Source organism: Protopterus annectens, chromosome 7.part0 (genome assembly GCF_019279795.1).
Source record: "Protopterus annectens isolate FY-2018-M chromosome 7.part0, PAN1.0, whole genome shotgun sequence".
NCBI classification, from domain to species: Eukaryota; Metazoa; Chordata; order Ceratodontiformes; family Protopteridae; genus Protopterus; species Protopterus annectens.
Window position 1 is genome coordinate 481,530,225 of NC_056739.1, and position 27,206 is coordinate 481,557,430.

The 27,206-nt window shown below is 42.7% G+C and overlaps 1 protein-coding gene across 3 annotated transcripts in view; it reads left to right on the forward strand.

The window, feature by feature from the left end:
• The window catches only part of PLD2 (phospholipase D2), a 716,894-nt gene that overhangs the window by 571,364 nt on the left and 118,324 nt on the right, over nt 1-27,206 (forward strand). For all 3 annotated transcript variants that reach the window (XM_044077075.1, XM_044077076.1, XM_044077077.1), the window contains exons 19-20: nt 1,607-1,695; nt 27,031-27,144. In XM_044077075.1, coding sequence (XP_043933010.1) covers nt 1,607-1,695; nt 27,031-27,144 — 203 coding nt within the window. The remainder of the gene's footprint in view (nt 1-1,606; nt 1,696-27,030; nt 27,145-27,206) is intronic.

Sequence of the window (27,206 nt, forward strand, 5' to 3'; positions counted from 1 at the left end):
AATTGAGCCTGTAATTGCCTGGGTCTGTGAAAGGTCCTCCCTTATGCAGGGGAATGACTGTAGCTCTTCTCCGGTTGCTTGGTACAAAACCTGTATGGAGGCCGAGACTGAAGAGTGTTATTAAGGTTGTGGCTAAATTTTGCTTCATGCTGTTTAAGATGCGTCCAGGGATATTGTCAGGACACATCGATGCAATATTTTTAGCTTCTGATAGCAATTGTAGGATTTGGTCTTGTGTTATAGCTGGTGATGAGCCAGTTTCAGATATATTTTAAAGTACAGATGGAGGGGGGACAGCGGGGTAAAGTTAGAGATAAATTATTGGCCAGTAGATTAGCTATATCTTCAACCTCAGTATAGGCAATATCATTCACAGTCAGCGCATCGCATTGCTGTATTGCACTTTTGAGATTATGAACATAACTAAAAAAAATGTGCTTGTGATTATCTTTGGCTTGGGTAGCTATTTTAGCCTCACACTTCGATTCGGTTAATTTTATTAAGCCCCTGATTTGTTTGTATATTTCACTGACGAGTACTTTAACATTCTGGGAATTAATCTTACTTTTGTTCAAAATTATTTTCCTTTTATTATAAAGCTTGTTGATGTTATGGTTCTACCATGTGGGTTTGGTTTCTGGGGTTTGCCCTGCACTTGTTCCTACGGGGTACAGCTGTATCTGTGCAGCTGTTTACATGCTGGCATAGTGTGGTGGTGTACATTTCTGCATATTCAGTGGAGTTAACTGAGTTTGGTGGAGATCTGAAGTTTGCCAGTGTATCACTTAGGCGTAGGCAGTTTGTCTTAAAGAAATTTCTAAAGGTACCTTGGGTGGAAGGGATCTCTGGTTTCAATTTTATTTCGAAGGAGATTGCTGTATGGTCAAACCTAAAAAGTAAAGAAGACATGCCAAGGGATGATTCAAAATGTACCCATATTAGTAAGGAAGAGATCCAAGATGCTGTTCCCCTTAGTGGATAGAGTGACTAATTGCTCCTGTGCATTCATATCGACAAAGTCCAAGAACCTCTGTACTTGTGCAGTAATGGTGGTGTAAGTTTCCCAATTTATAGCTGAATAGTTTAGTTCACCTAAGAAAATGGTATTGGGTTTAATACTGAATGATTCTAGTTCCTGTATATAATCAAAGACCAGTTCAAGGGTGCCCAACATAAAGCATTTCAACGAAGGGCATCAAGCATATAAAGTATCGATAACAGCTAAATAATATCTTGGGTAACACAACATTTTATTTCAAGCAAAGCTGAAAAGTAAAAATAGGTTTTAACACCACTACATTTCATACAGATGAAATGTTTTAAGTTCTAAAAATAAACTGTTGTAAGTAGTCTTTTAAAATAAATATGTCTCATTTTTGTTAGTGTTTCTACCTCCCCTAGCTATTCTTTGTTGCCCTGTCTGTATTTTTTTCAATTTTTATGAAATGTATTTCCCTGTTCATCTGTATATATCATTATGTATAGTTTTGTCTATGTACACAAATATGTATACACACACACACACACACACACACTTTTTTCTTTCTATCCTTGTCTTTCTTTCTCTTTCCTTTCTAACCTGTTGCTGTTTTTTCTGTTATTTTAGAATCAGTTCTTTATCAGCTGTGCAGATGACCGAAGCATCCTCAACAAAATTGGAGATGCAATTGTGTACAGAATACTTCAAGCTCACAGGTAAGATCTGCAGTATGTCTCACTCTGCTTGCCAGTCGTTTACTCATTTCTCCAGTGCCCCCCTCAATATACACAAACACACACACATTAAGGCTGTAATGGCTGCTCAGTAAATTCATTTAGGAGAAAGAATACATTTGTCTGTCTTATGGAGTGTACTTGTGTTTTGCCTCACCCCCACTCTCCCCAGAGCTTATTACATTAGTTAAAGCTAGTAAGGTTGAAGTACAAGTCAGGACGACATTAATATGGTTTTATTTCCATGCTTTCATCTCCAAAAGCCTAGATACCTACTAGAGTCAGATCATGGTTAAATAAGGCTTTGGCAGGGTAATGGATCAAGCCCCCCTACCCCTAGCCATTCCAGCATTCCAGTAATTGACTCACTCCCCAGTTACTGTAAACACTGTTTGCACCTATTAGTTGCATGCTGTTTTCTTCTTTACTTCTACAACAATTACACATAGCTGGACGTAATTTAAAAATTTAATTTAAAAATTTATAGCACAAGCACTGACGGCCGTTTGCTAAACAAAGCAGCACATTCTCACAATAAAAACAGACTTGGCATGAACAACAGTAAACTTCTATGCTCCTGAAACTTACATTCATTGAAACAGTATTGAAAACCACATTCATAGAAAATGCACCTGGTCAGTATTGGATTAAGTCTACCTTTGGGCTGGTTTCAACAGTGGGCCCCCTGCACACATTTTTAGGATCCTGTATGAATGCAGGTGTATTTGGATTCACCTTCCTGATTGTATTAAGCTGTGTTCCTTGTTTAATACAGCACCAATTGTTAGTGTATTTTAAATTTGTAGTTTTGAGGATTTTTCCACTAAGTGCAACACAAATATACCGGTACTAACATAAGTACCTGTTTCATTACATTTCAGCCATATAAAACACCACTCAAGCTACTGTAATTGTAAATCATCAATGTCAAGTCATGACCCACAATCATCTGAATAATTCCACATTAAAAAGATCTGTAACTAATGAAGAGGTTGATGCTGGCAGACAGCTTTGCATTTCATTGCTTTATTTATAAATTCCATGCCTGCTGCCCTTGAAGAATAAACTGCCTATATTATATAAAAAAATATATATATGTATATGGTGTGCTGGTGATATGGAAACCAACAATAGATCCATATTTGTTCTTCGTGTTTCACTGTTGCAGTCAGTCATCACACTTGGGTTATCCTGCCAGGGGTAGCCCTCAGTTGGCCCGAATACCAGAGGTTTAGTATTTCTGCATCGGTTGCTGTCGCTTCAGGACTGATGTCAGTGGTATAAAAACAGGCAGCCAATGCCATTACATCAGTCTTTTTGGAGAGGAGCCCGAAGCAGAAGCAGTTCACACAAGTGCCGGTCGGCCGCTACCTGAGTTTTTGTTTCTGAAATTGAATCATCTTTAAGTCTTCTAAAGCTAAGTACCCCACTGGGGATCTTTTTTCTTGTTCTAACCGATGTCAGAAAAAGTTAACAATCGTCTCACCTGTGGAAAGCAAATACCACACTGAGATTTCCATTCTTACTGTGTCACCTGTTTAGGCCCAGACCACGACGTACCTCGCTGCCGGTTTTGTGCTTTGCTCAATGCCCATACTCTTCATTGTCGGGCACTTATTGTAGCTAAATACTTTCCATCTCAATCTTCGTATTCCGAAATGGCTTTGGTAAGCCATCAGAGTACCGTTCTTCCAAAAAAAAAAAAAAGTAAGGATAAAGACAGAGACAGACCGCACACATCCAAAACTGCAGATGACACTTCCATTAAGCTAGTCATCCGTTTACCAGTACTTAGTGAGGTGCTTTTGCAGCCCCTGATGCCTGCTTCGATGGACTCGCAGGCCACTACCGAGACCCGTTCGGAGTCCGATATCATATATGCCACAAGACTCTTCTTTGTCTACGGAACCTGCGGATGTCTCTACCTTGGATGGGTCCGGAGCCACTCTGCAGGCACTGGTTTCTGAGGAAGTTCTTCGCACTACCGATATTCGACACAAACCGATGACTTAATTTGCGTCTTCAGTTCTTTCTAAAACTACTGAGTTTCTAAGGCCAAGAGTATGAGCTACTCCTAAAAAAACGACGACCCAAACTCAAGCACCTGCTTCCTTGCCACAATCACAGATACTTAAAATGGTGGAAGACCTGATCATGCTGATTAGGGGAAGCCAGCCTTCCCCTGCTAAAAGAAAAAGAGACTTGTCCCCAGCAGTTTTATCTGACCAAGAGTCCATCGACTCTGAGGTTTCTGTTTATGAAGACATGCCCTTATCTGCCTATGAGGATTCAGATGCAGAGGAATCCATCCCTTCTGCCTCTCCTCCAGAGGATTTTTCTTTTGGTGAAACCCTACATACTTTGAGAGAGCATTTCTATTGGGAATGCCAGGATTATCCTCAGTCCAAAAAGAGACTCAGGTAATTCTTAGACTTGCCACAGCACAGACCCTTAGCTATCCCTCCTGTCCTGGATGTTGTGGATGATGTCTTTATGGAGTCCAGTCTAACTCCTGATACTTTAACCCCTGCTCCCAGGAAAGAAACCTGACAGGTACTACAGAGTCCCTGACTCACACAAATTTCTTTTCAAAAATCCTACTGCTGACCCAGAAGTCATCTCCCAAGGACCTAAAGGAATAAAAGCAACTACAGCTAAGAAGCCCACCCCCTCGGACAGGGATTCCCGAGCTTTAGACAGATGGGATAAAAATGTATACACCTCTGCAACTCTTGCCATTAGAGCATTAAATTGTCAGTTCCACATGCTGAAATACCAGCAACATATTATGGAACTTATTAAGCAAACATTATCTACCTTCCCTGACTGTGCAGAAAATAAAGAATTACAGGAGCTTATGCACTCTGCACGCCAAGTCAGCAAGCATACCCTGCAGTTTGGGTTTGACACCCTAGAAGCATCTTGCAGGGCAGTAGTCACAGGTTCTGTACTTAGAAGGCATGCCTGGCTTATGGAGCAGACCGTCCCAGCCCATGTCAAATCAAAATTATTGGACACACCTCTGAACAAGGACAATCTGCTTGGCATACCTCTGAACAAGGACAATCTGCTTGGCACCAAAGCAGAAAAGGTTTTAAAAAAGATGGAAGAAAAAGCTAAGTCTATGCAGACAGTCAAAGATTTTTTGCAAGTGCAGCCTCCAAGATTCAGTAGGCATTGCCCCTCAAAACATTGGTCCTTTGCAGCCCCCTCAAGGCCACCTCAAACTAGACCTAAGGGAAACAGACCCCCCCCCCCAGACTACAGTCTCAGGGTAAGCAGAGATCTAAGCAATGGAGTACCTCCACATCTAAAACAGGAAGTGCTAAGCCACCCCCTTATGGAAAGAATTCAAAATGACTTCTCGACTCTTCTCTTCACCTCTGCCCAATTGCTTGTGCCCCTAGAAGGAAAATTTGTACACCATGTAAAAAATTGGACCTCCATCAACAACGATCAATGGGTCCTCAACATAGTATCCCAGGGTTACAAATTTTATTTCCACACGCTGCCAACCCCAAAAGGGTTCCCAGACTTTCCTACAAACCAGTGGGCAGAGGTACAAAACCAAGTTCAGTCCCTACTCTCCATAAGGGCAATTCAGCCTGTTCCTGCAGAACACATAGGCCAAGGTTTTTATTCCAGACTTTTCCTGGTACCCAGAAAAGAGGGCACTTGGCACCCAATCTTAGATCTATCCATTCTAAACACCTTTCTGGTGATACCAAAATTCATAATGCTCACCCTACAGCAGCTTCTCCCTATGCTGTCCAAAGATGCCTGGTTAGTCACCCTAGATCTAAAGGAGGCCTATCTGCACATCCCAGTCAGGGACTCTTGCAGGAAATATCTAAGTTTCAGGACAGGACCTATGCATTATCAGTTCTCTGCACTTCCCCTTTGGCTTATCCTCTGCTCCCAGAGTTTTCACAAAATGCCTGGCTCCAGCCATTGCCTATTGCAGACAGAAATATTCAAATTTACCCCTACTTGGACGATTGCCTGATTCAGGCAGACAGTCAGGAAAAGCTGTTGCAGCACCTGACATTTGTAAAGGACCTTCTAACCTCCCTTGAGTACACTATCAATAAAAAGAAATCCAGACTTGTCCCCAGTCAAGAAATTGTATTCCAGGGAGCAAGCTTGGGCACAGCATTCCAGATGGCATTCCTTACTCCAGAAAAACAAACCTATCTGACAGGCTACTTCTCTCAAATGGCCACCAGAACCCATTTATCCGCAAGGAAAATCCTGCAAGCTCTATGGTTCATGGCCTCCTGTATTCTACTAATTCTATATGCCAGACTGCATATAAGGAAACTTCAGTGGTACTTAAAAAGTCTTTGGTGCCAACATTCTCAGGACCTGGAAACTATCATACCTATGATACCTTGTCTAAGGAAAGAATTCCTCTGGTGGGCAGCAGCATGCAACCACAAGAAGGGCCTTCCCTTTACGCAGCCCCACTCTGCCCAGATCCTAACCACAGACGCATCAGACTATGCCTGGGGTGCACATCTGGATGGCAGGTGCATTCAGGGCAACTCAAATTCATCTGCACATCAACCAAAAGGAGACGCTAGCTGTTCAGCACGCTCTGACAGCTTTCAGATCCCTACTCTCTCCGGGGCCACTACTAATCAGTACTGACAACACCACAGTGATGTGGTACAGCAACAAGCAAAGGGGGAACCCTCTCTTACCTACTCTGCAGGCTAGCCATGACTCTCTGGAACACGGCCTCAGCCATGCATATTCACCTGCAAGCTCAATTCCTGCCAGGCAAACAAAACTCTCTGGCAGACAACTTAAGCAGAAATCTCATAGACCCACACGAGTGGCAATTAAACCACAACACCTTCAGCCTTGTGACCCAGGAATGGGGTACCCCGAAGGTGGACCTATTTGCCTCCCCCTACAACCACCAGCTCAGCAAATTCTGCACCAGGGAATCTCACAGCAAAGCCTGGAAAGTAGATGCCCTATCCTTCCAGTGGGCAAACCTCTCAATCTATGCTTTTCCCCCTCTACCTTTTCTTACAAGAGTATTACACAAGATAAGAGAGGAAAGACCAAGGAAAATCCTGATTGCCCCAGACTGGCCATGCCAACACTGGTACCCACTACTGCGCAGTCTGTCACCATTGCCTCCATGGCACTTCCCACAGATCCCAACTCTCCTGACTCAGGAGGGACAGTTCTTGCATCTGCAATTGCAGGCCCTGAACCTTGCAGCCTGGCTTATTCCTTGACGTCTCCTCCAATGGCCAGCCTAAGCAAGCAGGTACTGGATGTCATATATGAAGCCACACGACCCAGTATTAGAAAATCGTATGCCGACAAGTGGAAAAGGTATTGTTCCTAGATCCAGACTAAAGGAGCAGACCCAGCACAGCCCTCCTTACCTCTCATCCTGGATTACCTAGCAGACCTACTCCACAGGGGCCTATCCTTCTCTTCCATTAAGATCCATGCCTCTGCCATCTCTGCTCACTACAGCACTGAGCCACCTCTCTTCTCGCACCCTCTCATCAAGCAGTTCCTGAGAGGGGCTAACAACTTAAGGCCACCATAAAGAGCCCGTACCCCTGCTTGGGACCTTAACTTTGTGTTGGAAAGCTCACGCTACCCTCCTATGAGCCTGCAGTGTTACCAGAGTTAAAGTTCCTCTCTTGGAAAACATCCTTGCTTCTGGCCATCACTTCAGCCAGAAGAGTGTCAGAGCTACAAGCACTTATGGCTGTGGAACCCTTCATTATTTTTCATGCTGACAGGGTCTCCCTCAGGACTAACCCAACTTTCATGCCTAAAGTGGTGCCCAGTGTGGCTCTCAACCAATCTATCCATTTGCCCACCTTTTTCCCTAATCCTCAAAATAAGGGGGAAAGGATCCTGCACTCTTTAGATGTGTACAAGACAGCTCATATTCTATCTGACCAGTTACTAGTCAGCTTTGCACCAGGGGCAGAGGGCAAGGCCATATCAAAGCAAACTATCTCTAAACGGATAGCACACAGTATCCATTTCTGTTACAAACACCATGGGAAACCACCCCTTCATGGGGTCAGAACACATTCCACTAGGGCAATTTCAACCTCTACAGCCATTCTCAGAGGAGTCCCTACCAGAGACATTCTGGAAGCTGCTACTTGGAGTTCTGTTCATACCTTGACCAAGTATTACCCCCTGCCTATCTTTTCCAAATCCAGGGCAGGCTTTGCAACTGCAGTCCTGCAGGGCATTCTAGCCAGCCCCAACTCTTCTTGACTGCCTCCAACCATTCTTCAGCTTTGGGAATCAACCCAAGTGTGATAACTGCAACAGTGAAACACAAAGAACATAGTACAGTTGTGTACACTTACCATAAATGTAGATGTTCGAGTGTATTCACTGTTGCAGTCCTGGTTTCCCACCCTCCAGCCCCCTTGTCTCTCTCTCTCTCTCTCTCTCTCTCTTCCTCACTCCTTACAGGGATATTGGTATTTACTTTTTACTGGTGGTGTTTTTCCACCATAACTTAGCTCCCTATTTGGAGGCTTCTGACATTTGGGGCAAGAAAAACTGATGTAATGGCATCGGCTGCCTGTTTTATACCACTGATGACCTGACCTCTGTCCTGAAGCGACAGCAACTGATGCAGAAATACTAAGCCTCTGGTATTTGGCAGGATAACCTAAGTGTGATGACTACAATCGTGAATACACTCAAACATCTACATTTATGGTAAGTGTACACAACTGTACTTTACTAGGCATCTCATCCAAAGGAGGACACACTCAGGAATGCAGCACCCCCCCCCTCCCCTTTATGCTGCATGGTAGGGTAAGCAATTTAGCTGGTCTGGGAAGAGAACCTACAGTCTCCTGCACCAAAAGCAAGTGGGCCACTTTTTGCACCACCAGCATTGAACAACACTTATGAAACTTTATAACCGACACTGACCAACTGCAGTCCTCGGTGATTTACAGAAACAAAAAATAAATAAAATTAAAGGAGACCTGGCAGTTGGTGTGGAGTTTTAAGGCACTTGCTTGCAAATACCCAAGGTTCAGGGTTTGACTGTAAACAAAGTCACTTGACTAGACAGACCCCTTAACTGGGAAATTTTACACACACACACACACACACACACACACACACACACACACACACACACACACACACACACTGCAGCACTGTTTATATCTCCCCTCCTAGACAGGAAACGGCAGTGCTCTGTATTTCTCCCTGTCCAGCTCACACTGAAGGATTGCAATCACTGGGTGGAGAAATGGAAACGATTGCATTCACTGGTATCTACAAAACAACACCAGACTTCAGAAACACCACAAAAATTTAATAAAAGTTGTAAAATCAAATAAGCAACAAAGCGACAGGTTAGTATCAGATCCCTTGCTAAACACGTGATGGAATGTGGTTCAAAACATTCATTCAAGTTTAGGGTCATTCAGATATTATTAAAGAATTTAAGGGGAAGAGATACTAACAATAAGTTGAAACTGGAATATGGCTGGATACAATGACTGCAAGCTGATCATACACCAGGTATCAACACATCTGGCAGCATTGAACATATTCTGAAAGGAAGACAAATGCATTTAAAATGAGTTTTTTACACAGGTCATTTTTTTAAGATCCTGTATCTTTAAAGTGCTGTGAAGATTAATTATCTGTATAATTAACAAGATTAACTGTCTGTCTTATTTGATTGGGGGGGGGTTGTGCCTTATAACTGCTCATGGATTTCATATTTAAATGTATTAAGATATTGATTTTATGAACACTGATGAAGGGGGTTCTCGCTTGAAAGCTTTGTTGTTAACAACTTTTATTAAAATTTTGTGGCGTTTCTGAAGTCCTGTGGTGTTTTGTGGAATGAACTGATTGACTGGTTGACTTCAATCTGTTGGTCTGTGACCTTTGTTTCTTTGCTGACTCACTGGTATCTCTGTGCAGCAGCTCCTTATGCATATTGGAATTGTAAAATCTCTGTTTGCTTTGCAGCATATTAAGATCCATTTGCTTGGCTTCTGTGACCTGCGTACTTAACAATCTCACACATTTCTTAAGGTGATGTTAGGACAACATCCTAATGCTTAGGTTTCTGGGGCTTGCTTTTCTTTACAGAAGTCTCCCTCCAGGTCCTAAAGCCATGCTGCTTTTGTGGATGTTTAATGCTTGACTTTGTATTTAATTGCAGAACAGTTTTTTTTATTTTGCACCAAAGCCAGGCCCCCGTCAGCCAACGTGCACTAGGCATCTGCCTAGATCACCTAGTGCTGAATCTGGCTTGAATACATGCTATTCCCTTAGACCCAAGAGGTCTACTTTTATGGTTTTCATTTTTTTCTTCCTCCCCATTTTAACATAAACCCTTTTTTGTTTCCAAATGAATTAGACATGCATTTTATTTTCCCTATGTAGGAACTGATTGGTAGTCCTCGTGGCTCACTTCTAATACCACATATTTTTCTTTGATTCTCATACAGTGAATGATTATTGGCCTGCCAGATACTATAAGGCATAAGCCTTGTTAGCTGGTATGTGGTCTGCCAGACTGCAAAAGAAGACTCCGTAACTGGTGGATGTTCTTCATCTCACATTGCTGCAGTCCTTACATATGGGTAGTCCACTGTCCTCGGTCGGCCCGAATACCAAAGTATTAGGCTGACGTCGGTCAAGGCGCTTAAAACTGACATCAGGACGTCAGGGTACAAAAGCGCATGACCGACGTCATTTCCTCAGTCTTTTTTGCCGCATGGTCCGATGCAGAAGCAGCGTTGCAAGTGCCGTTCGGCGTTCTGAAATTTTTCGAATTCGGAGTTTCAGACCGAATCCAAGTTGGCTAAGTACCCGCTAGAATATTTTGGTTTTTTCTTGCCTCAGTGTTTTACCGGATGTCAGAAAAAGTGAATAACTGTATTTCTTGTGGGAAGCAGATACCGCATAGGGATTATCATTCTTTGTGTATTCCTTGTTTGGGGCCTGAGCACGACGTTGTTGGGTGTCGCTTTTGTGCTAGGTTCAATAAACGCACTATTAAGCGAAGGTTAGATTGTGCTAGGCTGGTCTTTGGGAAGCGGTGCAATTATAATATGCCGTCGGATTCTCCGGCGCCCGCTTCTGCGAAGAAGCGCAAAGACAAAGCAGTTAAACCCAGGCAAGATGAGTCGTCCATTCCGGACATCGGTTCTTTAGAGGCTTCAGTGGAACCGGTGGTTCCGACTGAGTCTTCTCTGGAGTCTCAGGGGGAGACTTTGATTTTGCAGGAGGTGGTCTCTCAGGAGGCAGGTCAGGCTGAAGGGGCTTCTCAAGTTACTGTAATCCCCTCCCTTCCTAGGGTGGTTAGGCCTTCTCCTTCTGTTTCCAAGGCTTCTCCCAGAGGCAGGCCAGTTTTAGCTTCTGTTGGTGTCACTCCTAGTTCAGCAGGGTCTGTGCCTAAGAAGCACATGCTTAAAATGGCAGAAGATTTGATTACTCTGATTAGAGGTTCTTTGCCCCCTCCTGATAAGAGGCCTAGGGTGGAGCCAGAGTTGGGAAGTTTTGAGCAGGCTTCGGATATTTCAGAGTCTTCAGCTGAAGACTTGCAGGAGTACTCTCCTTATTCTGATTCTGATGCAGATGATTCCACTCCTTCTGCTTCTCCTCCAGAGGATTTTTCTTTTTCAGAGACACTTCATTCTATGAGGGAACATTTTAAGTGGGAAGGTCAGGACTTCTCTGATTCTAGGAAAAGGCTTAGGGAGTTTTTGTTACCCCAGCATAGGCCCTTGGCTATACCCCCTGTTCTGGATGTTGTGGAAGATGTGTTTGCAGAGGCTTCACTTAATCCTGATTCTCTGCCTCCTGCTCCTGTTAAACCGGATAGGTATTACAGGGTGCCTGAGGCTCATAAATATCTTTATAAGAGTCCTAGGGCGGACCCAGAAACTATTAGTCAGGGACCTAAGGGTGTCAAGGCCTCTGTTGTAAAAAATCCGGTTCCTCTAGATAAAGAAGCCAGAGCTTTGGATAGATGGGGAAAGAAGGTCTATACATCTTCTACCTTAGCTATGAGGGCTTTGAATTGCCAGTTTCATATGTTGAAATATCAAAACTTTCTTCTTTCTCAATTGAAGTCTAAGGTGGATGCTCTGGCGGAAGGCATTGAGTGTAAAGAATTACAAGATTTGGTGCATGTCTCTGAACAGGTGGGTAAGCATTCATTACAGTGTGGTTTTGATGCTGTGCAGGCCTCGTCTAGGGTGGCTGCCACTGGCTCAGTTCTTCGCAGGCACGCCTGGCTGAAGGATCAGAATTTATCTGACCATGTTAAGACAAGGATTTTGGATGCTCCTTTGCAGTCTGATGTGTTGTTTGGTTCACCTGTGGAGTCAGTCTTGAAGAAAATGGAAGACGAGGCTAAGTCTATGCAGGCTGTTAAAGATTTTTTGCAAGTTCAGCCTCCGAAGTTTAGTAGGAATTGGCCTGCTAAGGGGTGGACGTATCCTTCTTATGATTCTCAGTCTAGGGGTAGATCTAGATGTGGTAGGGGCAGAGCTCAGAGTTCTTTCAGGCCTAGAACAAGGGAGTTCACCTGCACAATCTTCGGGTGAGGGCAGGGGCCAGTCCTTTCGTAAACAGGCCCAATGACCTACTTTTTCAGCTGCCAGATCCTTCTTGCCTGGCAGCACCTTTGGGAGGAACGTTAGCACTCTTCAAGGAAAATTGGATGTTGATTACCCAAGACAAATGGGTATTGGATATCATACACCAGGGTTACAAGTTTTAATTCCATACCTTGCCTCCTTTCAAAGGCATGCCGGACGTTCCTCCTCAGCAAAGACTAGAGGCTCGCAAACAAATTTCTCTACTACTACAAATAGGGGCCATACAACCGGTCCCTCTGCCAGAAGTGGGCCTAGGATTTTATTCTCGCCTGTTTCTAGTACCAAAGAAAGGAAACACGTGGAGACCAATTTTGGATTTATCTATCCTCAACACATATCTGGACATTCCCAAGTTCAAAATGTTGACGTTACAACAGCTTTTACCTCTGCTGGGCAAAGATCACTGGATGGTGACTCTGGATCTCAAGGAGGCTTACCTTCATGTTCCTATCAGGCCCAGTTGCAAGAAGTATCTGCGTTTTCGGGCTGGGACTTCACATTATCAGTTCTCTGCATTGCCCTTTGGCTTATCTACTGCGCCCAGAGTGTTCACGAAGGTTCTGGCTCCAGTGGTAGCTTTCTTCAGGCTAAGAGGAATACAGATCTATCCTTATTTGGACGATTGCCTGATTCTGGCCCAAGAAAAGGACGAACTTCTTCATCATTTACAATATGTGATGGCAGTGTTAAGATGCCTGGGGTATTCTGTGAACGAAATAAAGTCCAGTCTAGTACCCTCTCAGGACATGTACTTTCTGGGTGTGAGACTGAATACAGCATCCCAGATGGCCTTTTTGACCCCGGACAAACAAAAGAATCTTTCTCTTTACTTCCACCAGTTGTCTCGTCAGTCCAGGCTGACTGCAAGGACAGTCCTTCAAGCCTTGGGGTTCATGGCATCTTGTATTCTGGTACTTCCCAATGCCAAACTGCATATGAGGAAGCTACAATGGTATCTCAAGAATGTATGGACACAGCACTGCCAAGATTTGGACACTGTCATTCAGATAATACCTTGCATTCAAAAGGAATTTTTGTGGTGGGCTCAGGAATGTCACCTAAACAAGGGACTCTCTGTGACCCGGCCAGAGGCGAGTCAGATTTTAACGACAGATGCCTCAGACAAAGCTTGGGGAGCTCATCTAAATGGAAAATGGGTACAAGACACGTGGCCTGCCAGACTTCAACATCTACATATCAACTTGAAGGAGATGTTAGCAGTCCAATTTGCATTGATAGCTTTCAAGGATTTACTTCTTCCAGGGCAGGTGTTGATTCAAACAGACAACACAACTGTCATGTGGTACATCAACAAGCAAGGGGGAACGCATTCTTATCCTCTATGCAGACAAGCAATGATTTTGTGGGAGACTGCTCTCAGTTTACAGCTAAATTTTCAGGCAAGGTTTCTGCCAGGAGCACAGAACTCCTTAGCAGATGTGTTGAGCAGACAAATTATGGATCCCCACGAGTGGAAATTGGATCCTCATGTATTTCAGAGATTGACAGTGTTATGGGGAACTCCAGACATAGATCTGTTCGCTTCTCCACTAAATTACCAGCTGCCAAAGTTTTGCACAAAAAGGTTTCATCCCACAGCTTGGAAACTGGATGCTCTCTCATTCAATTGGAGCAATCTTCACGTGTATGCCTTTCCACCTCTGCCTCTCCTCCCAATGGTACTGCTGAAGGTCAGACAGGACAAGCCAAACATGATTTTAATAGCTCCAGATTGGCCTCGACAGCACTGGTACCCATTACTGAGAAGTCTGGTACAGGAGCCTCCATGGCCTTTGCCTTCGATTCCTCACCTGCTGTCTCAGGAGAACAGTCATTTACTCAATGTCAAACTTCATTCTCTACACCTGACAGCCTGGCATATTCTGTTTTAAACCCTGGAGGGTCTCAGCTTCCACAACAAGTTTTGAATGTTATTTTGGAGGCCAGAAGGCCTAGTACAAGGAAAGTTTACGCAGATAAATGGAGGAGATTTTTATTTTGGAGTACAGCAAAGGACTTTGATGTTTCTAAACCTAATTTAAGTGTTGCGCTTCAATACCTTACTGAGTTATTGGACAAAGGTTTGTCCTTCTCCTCTATAAAGGTTCATGCTGCAGCAATTTCTGCTCACTATGACTGTGACCCACCATTATTTTCTCAGCCTTTGTTTAAGCAATTCCTTAGAGGGGCAAAGAATATAAGACCCCACGTAGAGCTCCTACTCCTGCTTGGGATCTCAATTTTGTGTTGGAGAAACTCACTCTACAACCTTTTGAGCCTGCAGCATCGGCAGAGTTGAAATATTTATCATGGAAGACTGCTTTTTTGTTGGCCATTACCTCTGCGAGAAGGGTTTCTGAATTACAGGCCCTTATGGCAGTTGAGCCTTTCTTAATTTTCCACAAGGATAGGGTGTCTTTGCGTACTAACCCTTCTTTTATGCCTAAAGTGGTTTCTGGTGTGGCTTTAAACCAAACTATTCATTTGCCTACTTTTTATGCAAACCCCAAAAATAAAGGGGAAAGGATTTTGCACACTTTGGATATACACAGACAGTTGCGATATTATTTGAGCAGAACTAAAGGGTTCAGGCAGTCTCAGCAGTTGTTTGTTTCTTTTGCTTTGGGTTCTCAGGGCAAACCTGTTTCAAAACAAACTATTTCTAAGTGGATTGGTTTTTGTATTGCTTTCTGTTATTCCCATCATGGTAAGGAGATTCCAGCTGGGATTAGGCCTCATTCCACTAGGGCTACTGCCACTTCTACAGCTTTTTAAGGGGTGGCTACTAAAGATATTTTGGAAGCAGCTACTTGGAGTTCAGTGCATAATTTCTCTAAGCATTACCACCTTCCACTTTACTCTAAATCTAGGGCTGGATTTGCCACTGCAATTTTACAGGGCATGTTGGCAGCTCCTAATGCTTTATAGTTTTGCCATCCTCCCTTACCTCTGCTTTGGGATTCTACCCATATGTAAGGACTGCAGCAATGTGAGATGAAGAACATAGTACAGTTTTGTACCTACCATAAATGTAGATGTTCAAGATCCACATTGCTGCAGTCCATACCCTCCCTCCTTCCCCTCTGTTGTTGAAGGTGGTGGTGTGGTTTGTGTTGTACATATTGTAAATATGGTTAGTGCACGGGTGGTTGGTTAGGTTTTGCTGGTTTTTGGCTTTGGCCTTTCTTGTTAGGGCCTTCTGACATCTGGGGCAAGAAAAGACTGAGGAAATGACGTCGGTCATGCACTTTTGTACCCTGACGTCCTGATGTCAGTTTTAAGCGCCTTGACCGACGTCAGCCTAATACTTTGGTATTCGGGCCGACCGAGGACAGCGGACTACCCATATGTAAGGACTGCAGCAATGTGGATCTTCGAACATCTACATTTATGGTAGGTACAAAACTGTACTTTTGCCTGTTTGGTTCTGAAGAACAGAAACTTCAGTGGCAGCAGACTGGCCTGATAGGTTTTATAGAGATTTCAGTAGATGGTTCTTCACTTGCCAAGTTCAAATGGATTTATGGTAGTCTCAATATCTGTTGCAAGTCTTGCCAGATACTGATGGGCAGAATGCAGAAGTTGCATGACCTGCCAGATTTCTAAAGCATTTTTTCATTCATTCATTCATTCATTCATTCATTCATTCATTCATTCATTTGTGCTCTGTTTATTTACTTAAGTCAGTTTTTAGTCATGTGAAAGTTGGAACCAATATTTTAAATGAATGAGTGCAGGGCTGAGGAACTAATTCACAATGGGGCACCAGCCTATCAGAGATAGGTTAGGTTACCATAGCACTCCGAGAAAGCCCACTTGGACACAGGGAGGACATGCAGGCTGCATATATAAGGCACTGCAGCTAAGAGCTTAACTGGAGAACTGAGCACTGTAAGGCAGTAACATAATTACAGCTTTTAATATCTCTCAGAAATTGTTAGTATTATGCATCAACATCAGAGATCATTAACTAATATATGAAGAGAACTAACAAACCAACCGAGTAGATACTTAATTGCTGAGACCCTTAAATGATACTATTCCTGCAGTTGCAGCTTGCATTTTTAAGTAAGTGCGTCGTGAGGGTGCTAATGAATTTAGCAGTTCAAAGACCTGTTAGTGAATGGTAAACTGTTACACAACTTGGTGCAAAAAAAATAGAAAGCCTTGTTGATACTGTGTAAAGAATGCCAGGGTGCTAATTATGGAAAGTAAATGGTCAAAATGGATGCATCGTTGTCCTGGCAAGTATGGCAGTGATCTTGGCTTGGGTCAGGCTGTTTATAGATGGAGGTACATGTTAGCAGATCAACAGTGTGTACAGTATGTTCGCATCCAGCTTTACCAAGTATGACTAAGGTATGTCTTAAAACATGGCTTGAGTGAACTGCATTTTGCGGGGTCTAGGGAATACACTACAGTCTGTATCTGGCCTATACTGCTGGAATAAATACTAAGGCCACAAACACATGTGCACATATACATATATATGGGTCCACTTCATATAACTGAATCTCAAAATACTACATTTCATTTGACTGAGACCACAATACCTAATTTTCAAAATACTGAAAACTCACTTGACTGAATCTCATTATACTGAAAGCTTACAATCCTGAATTTCAAAGTACTGAATTTTAAGCTATGTGTATATATATATATATATATATATATATATATATATATATATTAACACCAGGATCACACTACAGTGGGGGAAAGGGCATATACCTTTTACTTACTTCACAGTAATGTGCACACTGCCACTAATGTCAGGAGCACACGAAACATCCACCATATTACTTTAGATAACTTTCCATAAAAATGTAGAGACACATACCCACCTATAGAAACACTACAACACTATTTTCTACGCTATCTGTATTCTGACAGTCAGCACTTTGTTACAGTAATTTTTGTTTTATCACAAGCAAGTCACAGGTGAAGGGAAAGACACATCATATCAATGGCTTAAAATTCAGTATTTTGAAATTCAGGATGTAAGCTTTCAGTATAATGAGATTCAGTCAAACGAATTTTCAGTATTCAGTTAAAATATTGCTTCCCGCTTTCACATGACTGAAAACTGAATTAAGTAAATAAACAGAAGACAAATGAATGAATGAAAAAATGCTGAGGTCTATACCCTTCAGAATCTGTCAGGTCATGCAACTTCTGTATTCTGCCCACATATTTTCTATTGGATTTAGGTCTGGGCCATTCCAAAACTTTAATTTTCTTCTGATGAAGCCATTCTTTTGTTGATTTGGATGTATGCTTGGGGTCATTGTCGTGTTGAAAGCTGACATTCCTCTTCATCTTCAGCTTTCTAGCAGACACCTGAAGGTTTTGGGCCAAAAGTGACTGGTATTTGGAACTGTACATAATTCTATCTACCTTGCCTAAAGCCCCAGTTTCAGCTGAAGAAAAGCAACCCCAAAGCATGATACTTCCACCACCATGCTTCATCATGAGTATGGTGTTCTTTTGGTGATGTGAAGTGTTGTTTTTGTACCACACACGTACCTTTTGGAATTATGGCCAAAAAGTTCAACCTTGGTCTCATCAGACCATAACACATTTTCCCACATGCTTTTGGGAGACTTGATGTATTGTTTTGCAAATTTTAGCCTGGCCTGGATATTTTTCTGTGTAAGAAAAGGCTTCAGTCTTGCAATCCTACCCCATATTCCAGACACATGGAGATTACGGGAGATTGTTGTCACATGTAGTACACAACCAGTACTTGCCAGAAATTCCTGTAGCTCGTTCAGTGTTGCTGTAGGTCTCTTGGCAGCCTCCCTGACCAATTTTTGTCTTGTCTTTTCATCAGTTTTGCAATGTCACTGTTGTCCCATATTTTCTCCACTTTTTGATGACTGTCTACTGTGTTCAGATGACAACTGAGATTCATACTTTTGAAGATGAATGTAGTTTTCTAAGAAATACGTTTTTGAGTAGGGGTTATCCTGAAAGTTTGGTGTTTAAATTGATAAGTGAAGTATGGCACAAAAGACTTTGTGGGACTTGCAGGCCAATTCTATCTAGAAAAGCTCCAAGTATTAACGGAGGGGATGTAAATAGTATTGAATTGCCCATTTGTCACCATTTGCCTTTGGACAATGTAGATGAGTCTGACAAACCATTTTTTAAAAAGAGTTTTATTACACCTTTTTGTACAGAAGCAGGTGAGATTGGTAATATTTTGAGAAGGAACTGGAATTTACTGTTACACAAAAGGGACTTAGTGGAAAAGGTGGGTAACTACCCTACTATAATTTTTAGGAAGGGTAGGAACTTGAAGAGCATAGTGGAGACCAACATTAGGAAGTCCCAGAGGATCGAGGGTACTTATAAATGTGAATCTTGTAATTATTGTAGGCATATTGCCACAGGTGCTAGTTTCGTAGTCAACGACTATGTTTATAAGGCTAGAGGTAGATATAACTGTAACTCTAAATCAGTGGTTTATTTAGCTTCCTGTCAGTCATGCCCAGCATTTTATGTTGGACAAACTGACAGGAAGCTTAAAGAAAGGATTTACGAACATATTTACCACATTAAGAATAGCAACACTGATGCACTGGCAAGACACTGTAATGAGTACCCGAACCACCATTTTTTGTTCAAAAGTATTGATCTGGTAGTTATAGATGGTAAAGGTGGACCTTACCAGTTGTTAGAAAAGTGTGAATTGTTATGGCAGCTTAGGTTAAATTCCTATACCTTGCCTGGAATTAATGAGATTACTTCTTTTTCTTGTGTTTTGAAGTTGAAAAGTCTGCTTCGATAGATTTCTTTCTTTTTTTTTTCCTTTTCCTGAATAATTTTTTTAATTTTTTATTATCATATATGTGATTAGTGATCTAAAATTTCTTATTTATTGCAACAAACAAATTGATTTTATATAAAGTAGGTAAGACTTAATATATTATGTATTACATACTATTTATTTTTTATTTTTATTTTTTCTTCACATTTAATACAATGAAATGTATGAGGTTTGCGACTGTTTTTCCATGTGGGTTGTAGAATATGTATGTATTTTTATGTATTTCATATTTTTACAACTTCTTAGCATTTTTTATCAATATATTTGTGATGTACCTTTAAATTTTCTAATTAATGCTGGTTTATTAAGCACAAGAGCCAATTGGTTTGGATTTGGCACCTTTTTGGCTTTAAAAAGGTTGTTACACTGTTTTTATATGTTTGTCTGATGAAGTCTACCTATTTGGGTAGACGAAAAGCGCTTCACTATATTAAAGTTTGTTTTGGTGTTTCAGAGATTACTCGGTGGCTGTTTTTGTGAGTAAACAGAGTTTACTGTTTCCTGTGGTCTTCACTGTGTTCCATGGTATATCCACTGCTGTGGAATGATGTTCTTCATCTCACATTGCTGCAGTCATAACCTGTGGGTAGTCCGCTGTCCTCGGTCGGCCCGAATACCAAAGTATTAGGCTGACGTTGGTCATGGGCGCTCAGATCTGACGTCAGTGCGTCATGGTATTAAAGCGCATGACCGACGTCATATCCTCAGTCTTTTTTGCCGCATGGTCCGAAGCAGAAGCAGCGTTTGCAAGTGCCGTTCGGCGTTCTGAAATTTTCGTATTCTGAGTTTCAGACCGAAACCAAGTTGGGCTAAGTACCCCGTTGGGGAATATTTTTGTTTTTTCTTGCCTCAGTTAATTCCGGATGTCAGGAAAAAGTGAATAATTGTATTTCTTGTGGGAAACAGATACCGCATAGAGATTACCACTCTCTCTGTATTTCTTGTTTGGGGCCTGAGCACGACGTAGTCGGGTGTCGCTTTTGTGCTAGGTTTAATAAGCGCACCATTAAACGTAGGTTAGATTGCGCTAGGCTTGTCTTCGGTAAGCGGTGTAATTACAGTATGCCGTCGGATCCTCCGACGCCCGCTACCACTAAGAAGCGCAAAGAAAAATCGTTAAGGTCCAAGCAGGATGAGTCGTCCGTTCCGGACGCCGGTTCTTAAGAAACTACGGTGGAATCTGTGGATCCAGCCGAGGTTTCAGCTGAGGCTCAGGGGGAGCCGTTAATTTTGCAGGATGTGGCCACTCAGGAGTCAGGTCAGGCTGAGGGGGCCTCTCAGGTTGCTGTACTCCCTTCCTTGCCTAAGGTGGTTAGGCCTTCTCCTTCTGTCTCTAAGGTACCTTCCAAGGTCTGGCCTGGTTTGCCTTCCTCTGGTGTCAGTCCTAGTTCTGCAGGTTCTGTGCCTAAAAAACACATGCTTAAAATGGCAGAAGATTTGATTTCCTTAATCAGGGGTTCTATGCCCCCTCCAGATAAGAGGCCTAGGGTGGAGCCAGAGGTGGAAAGTTTGGAACAGGCTTCAGATTACTCAGAGTCTTCGGCTGAAGACATTCAGGATTTTCCTCCTTATTCTGATTCAGACGCAGAGGATTCCAGTCCTTCTGCTTCTCCTCCAGAGGATTTTTCTTTTTCAGAAACCCTGTATTCTATGAGGGAGCATTTTAAATGGGAAGGTCAGGATTTCTCAGATTCCCGAAAGAGGCTTAGGGAATTTTTGTTTTTGCCACAACATCGGCCCTTGGCTATACCTCCTGTTTTGGATGTTGTTCAGGATGTTTTCTCAGAGGCTTCTCTTAATCCAGACTCTCTGCCTCCTGCGCCAGTTAAACCAGATAGGTATTACAGAGTGCCAGAGGCTCATAAATATCTGTATAAGAGCCCAAGGGCGGACCCAGAAACTATTAGCCAGGGACCTAAGGGTGTCAGGGCTTCTGTTGTAAAGAATCCAGTTCCTATGGATAAAGACTCTAGAGCTTTGGATAGGTGGGGAAAGAAAGTGTGTACCTCTTCCACTCTAGCAATGAGGGCTTTGAATTGCCAGTTTCATATGTTGAAGTACCAGAATTTTCTCCTTACTCAGTTAAAATCTAAGGTAGATGCTTGGCAGAGGGCATAGAGTGTAAGGAATTACAGGATTTGGTTCATGCCTCTGATCAGGTGGGTAAGCATTCTTTGCAGTGTGGTTTCGATGCTTTACAGGCTTCTTCCAGGGTGGCTGCCACTGGGTCAGTTATTCGCAGGCATGCCTGGCTTAAGGATCAGAACTTGTCAGAGCATGTTAAAGCTAGAATTTTGGATGCTCCTTTGCAGTCTGAAGTTTTGTTTGGTTCTCCTGTGGAGTCTGTCTTAAAGAAAATGGAAGACAAAGCTAAGTCTATGCAGACTGTTAAAGATTTTTTTGCAGGTGCAGGCCCCTAAGTTTAGCAGGAATTGGCCTACTAAGGGATGGGCTTACCCTTCTTCTGATTTACAGTCTAGGGGCAGATCTAGACGTGGTAGGGGCAGAGCTCAGGGTTCTTTTAGGCCTAGAACGTGGAGTTCCCCTGCACAATCTACAGGTGAGGGCAGGGGCCAGTCCTTTCGTAAACAGGCCCAATGACCTGCATCTTCAGCTGCCAGATCCGTCCTGTCTGGCAGCTCCTCTGGGAGGAAAGTTGGCGCTCTTCAAGCAGAACTGGCTTTTAGTCACCCAGGACAAATGGGTGTTGGACATTATAGACCGAGGCTACAAGTTTTATTTCCACACATTGCCTCCTTTCAAAGGCATGCCAGACGTTCCTCCTCAGCAAAGGGTAGAGGCTCACAAACAGATTTCTTTACTTCTTCAAATGGGGGCTATACAGCAGGTCCCTCTGTCAGAAGTAGGCCTAGGATTTTATTCTCACCTGTTTCTTGTACCAAAGAAAGGAGACACTTGGAGGCCAATTTTGGGTTTATCTATTCTCAACACATACCTGGACATTCCAAAATTCAAAATGTTGACGTTGCAACAACTTCTACCCCTGTTGGGCAAAGATCACTGGATGGTAACTCTGGATCTCAAAGAGGCTTATCTTCATGTTCCTATCAGGCCCAGTTGCAGGAGATTCCTGCGTTTTCGGGCTGGGACTTTACATTATCAGTTCTCTGCATTGCCCTTTGGCTTATCTACTGTGCCCAGGGTGTTCACAAAGGTTCTGGCTCCGGTGATAGCCTTCTTAAGGTTAAGAGGAATACAAATTTATCCTTATTTGGACGATTGCCTCATTCTTGCTCAAGACAAAAACAAGCTACTACACCATCTACAGTATGTTATGGCAGTGTTAAGGTGCCTAGGGTATTCTGTGAACGAAACAAAGTCCAGTCTAGTACCCTCTCAGGAAATGTGCTTTCTGGGTGTGAGACTGAATACAGCTTCCCAGATGGCTTTTTTGACCCTGGACAAGCAAAGGAACCTTACACTTTACTTCCAACAATTGTCTCTACGGTCCAGGCTGACTGCAAGGACAGTCCTTCAAGCCTTGGAGTTCATGGCATCTTGTATTCTGGTGCTTCCCAATGCCAAACTGCATATGAGGAAGTTACAATGGTATCTCAAAAATGTATGGACACAACACTGCCACGATCTGGACACTGTCATTCAGATAATACCTTGCATTCAGAAGGAATTTTTGTGGTGGGCCCAGGAATGTCACCTAAACAAGGGACTCTCTGTGACCCGACCAGAGGCGAGTCAAATCTTAACGACAGATGCCTCAGACAAGGCTTGGGGAGCACACCTCAATGGAAAATGGGTTCAAGACACGTGGCCTGCCAGACTACAACATTTACATATCAACTTGAAGGAGATGTTAGCAGTCCAATTTGCATTGATGGCTTTCAAGGATCTACTTCACCCAGGACAAGTGTTGATTCAAACAGACAACACAACTGTCATGTGGTACATCAACAAGCAGGGGGGAACACATTCGTACCCTCTTTGCAGGCAAGCAATGATTTTGTGGGAGACTGCTCTCAGTTTGCACCTCACTCTTCAGGCAAGGTTTCTGCCAGGAGCACAGAACTCCTTAGCAGATGTTTTGAGCAGACAGATGGTGGATCCCCACGAGTGGAAGTTGGATCCTCATGTATTTCGACAGTTGACAGTGACTTGGGGGACTCCAGACATAGATCTGTTCGCTTCTCCACTAAATTTCCAGTTGCCAAAGTTTTGCACAAAGATGTTTCATCCAACAGCTTGGAAAGTGGATGCTCTATCATTCAGTTGGAGCAATCTTCACGTTTATGCCTTCCCTCCTCTGCCTCTCCTTCCCAAGGTGCTCTTGAAGGTCAGACAAGACAAGCCATCCATGATTCTAATAGCTCCGGATTGGCCTCGACAGCACTGGTACCCTCTGCTGAGGAGTTTAGTACGGGAGCCTCCCTGGCCTTTGCCTTCAATTCCACACCTTTTGTCTCAGGCAGGCAATCATTTCCTCAATGTCAGGATTCAGTCCCTGCATCTAACAGCCTGGCATATTCTGTTCTAGAACCTGGAGGGTCGCAGCTTCCTCAACAAGTTTTGAATGTTATTTTGGAGGCCAGAAGGCCTAGTATACGGAAAGTTTATGCTGATAAATGGAGGAGATTTTTTATTTGGAGCAAAGCAAAGTGCTTTGATGTTTCCAGGCCTGATTTGAGTGTTTCTCTTCAATACCTTACAGAATTATTAGACAAGGGTTTGTCTTTCTCCTCTGTAAAAGTTCATGCTGCAGCCATTTCTGCTCACTATGACTGTGACCCACCATTATTTTCTCATCCTTTGTTTAAGCAATTCCTTAGAGGGGCAAAGAATATAAGACCCCCGCGTAGAGCTCCTACTCCTTCCTGGGATCTCAATTTTGTGTTGAACCTGCAGCTACATTTGAGTTAAAGTTTTTGTCTTGGAAGACTGCTTTTTTGTTGGCCATTACGTCTGCTAGAAGGGTATCTGAATTACAGGCTCTTATGGCAGTTGAACCCTTCCTGATTTTTCATAAGGATAGGGTATCTCTGCGGACTAACCCTACTTTTATGCCCAAAGTGGTTTCAAATGTGGCCTTGAACCAATCTATTCATTTGCCTACTTTTTATGCTGATCCCCAAAATAAAGGGGAGAAAATTTTGCACACTTTGGATATTCACAGGCAGTTGCGTTATTATTTGAGCAGGACTAAAGGGTTCAGACAGTCTCAACAGTTATTTGTTTCTTTTGCTTTGGGCTCTCAGGGGAAACCTCTTTCAAAACAGACTATTTCTAAGTGGATTGGCCATTGTATTGCTTTTTGTTATTCTCATCATGGTAAGGAGATTCCGGCTGGTATCAGACCTCATTCCACTAGGGCTACTGCCACTTCTACTGCTTTTTTAAGGGGTGTAGCTACTAAAGATATTTTGGAAGCAGCTACTTGGAGTTCAGTGCACACCTTTTCTAAACATTACCATCTCCCTCTTTATTCCAAATCTAGGGCTGGGTTTGCCACTGCAGTCTTACAGGGCATATTAGCAGCTCCCAACGCTTTATGATTTTGCCAACCTCCCCTTACACTTGCGTTGGGATTCTACCCACAGGTTATGACTGCAGCAATGTGAGATGAAGAACATAGTACAGTTTTTTACCTACCATAAATGTAGATGTTCGAAGATCCACATTGCTGCAGTCCAATTTACCCTCCCTCCTTCCCCTCTGTAGTTTGGAGTGATTGTATGGGTTGGGTCGTAGATGTTGTTTGTACATGGGTTTTGGAGGTTTTTTTCTATTTTTGGCTGTGGCCTTTCTTTTTAGGGCCTTTCTGACATCTGGGGCAAGAAAAGACTGAGGATATGACGTCGGTCATGCGCTTTAATACCATGACGCACTGACGTCAGATCTGAGCGCCCATGACCTACGCCAGCCCTAATACTTTGGTATTCGGGCCGACCGAGGACAGCGGACTTACCCACAGGTTATGACTGCAGCAATGTGGATCTTCGAACATCTACATTTATGGTAGGTACAAAACTGTACTTTTTTTGTACCCTTCTCCTGACTAATACATTTCAACAATGACATCCCTTTGATGCTTTGTAAGCTTTCTACTAACCATGGCTTTTGCTGTAGCAGGCAACTGAGTAAATGTCAGGAAAATCCTACTAGGACAGCTAAATTTTATTTTGAGTTAATCAGAGTCTCTCTAATTGATGGCAGGTGTGTACCCAAGATGACTGAATGCTTTAATTAAATCAAAAGATGCTTCAACAAAGTACTAGTTTAGGGGTGTGCATACTTATGCAATCAGCTTATTGTATTTTTTTTTATTTTTTATATTTTCTCCCTAATAAATTTGTTTTTCAATTGAATTGTACAGGTTGTAGGTCACATTAAAGGTGGGAAAAGTTCTGAAATTATTTATTGTGGTCTGTTGTTTATATCACAAAAACCTGGCGTTTTAACAGGGGTGTGTACACTTTTTATATCCACTGTGTGTATAAGTATGTGTGTGTGTGTGTGTGTGTGTGTGTGTGTGTGTGTGTGTGTGTGTGTGTGTGTGTGTGTGTGTGTGTGTGTGTATGTATGTATGTATGTATGTGTATATATATGTATATATATATATATATATATATATATATATATATACACACACACACACACACACACACACACACACAGACTTTTCTGACTGCTGCCTAATAGCCACCAGGTTCTGTGCCATCATCAACTAAACCTCTGTGCACCTCATGGGTGGTGGCAGTTGTGGGAACCATCAACAAGGCAGTCATCAGAAATATTTTGCTTATATCCCTAACCTTCCTGCACATGGGAATGTAGCAGTTCATAGGTGAGCATTGCAGTTGGCTTTACCTCTGGGCTATCACTCAGTTCTGCAGTGGAGGTAAGCTAGCAGAACAAATCCTACCCGTCTACTAGCAAGCACTGTATGTCGTTTCTGTGGTCTCCAGTAGGGAAATTCTGCCATGCTTATCCCCACCCCTTCCTCCTGAGAGAAGCCAGTGGGCTCCATCCCTTCACTCATCCCTCCTCCTTGTCTGGCTGATCCAGTGCTGAGGCTTGTAATCAAAACGCCTTCATTCACCTGCGCAGTCAGGGCTCCATCCCTCTACACCCTGGAGCTGAATTACAAGCAAACAACATCTGGATTAAATAGGCCAAAATGCTGAAGTAGCACAAGAAAAGGTAATATGAAATGTGTGGGTTGGAAAAATGAAAGTGGTAGTTGAACCCCCCATAGTAACGCAATAGTGTTACTACAGCTGACAGTTCTGGTGATGTAGACTCAGGAGGAAGGTTAAATATTCATAGGTCAACTAGTCTTGAGGTTTCTTCAGTTTCAAGAATTCTTTCTCTACAGAGGGAAGTGTAAATGTTGCATGTTAATGCAGTCTTGGAGCATTATGTGTGGGGGATGATGTAATGGTTGTTTTGGTTCAGTACAATATCAGTTGTTTGTGTAAGCATACATTTTTGGCCTCCCTTGTCCATAATTGGCCTTTAAGACAATAACAAGAGCAACATCCATTTCACAGTTTATCAGTACCACTTCTATCATCTTTGTCTATGTCCCCTGCACAGCTCATGTTACTCAAGGGTGACCATTCAGAATGCCATCTTCATGAAGGGTTTGATCGTTGATCATTGTGAGTTTAGTTGTTAAGGTAGTGCATTAGTAAAACCTTGGCTTGGAGGAGGGAGGGCATTAAACATGGAGCAAAATTGAAAGATGATAAATAATGCATTGTTCTAAAAATCATTTTTTGGAGAAGTTATTATTTTATAATACAGACTGAGAAACATCTCTGAGTCAAACTTGCATTCAATGTTTTATGATGTCCCTTTTAGAGCGAACAAGAAATTCCGTGTTTATATCATCATACCACTACTGCCAGGATTCGAAGGTGATATTACCACTGGAGGAGGAAATTCAATACAGGCCATACTGCATTTCACTTTCAGGTGAGAGATTCGATGTCTCCATCAGTTTTTCTGACAATTGTGTGCTGAAATCAATGGAAATT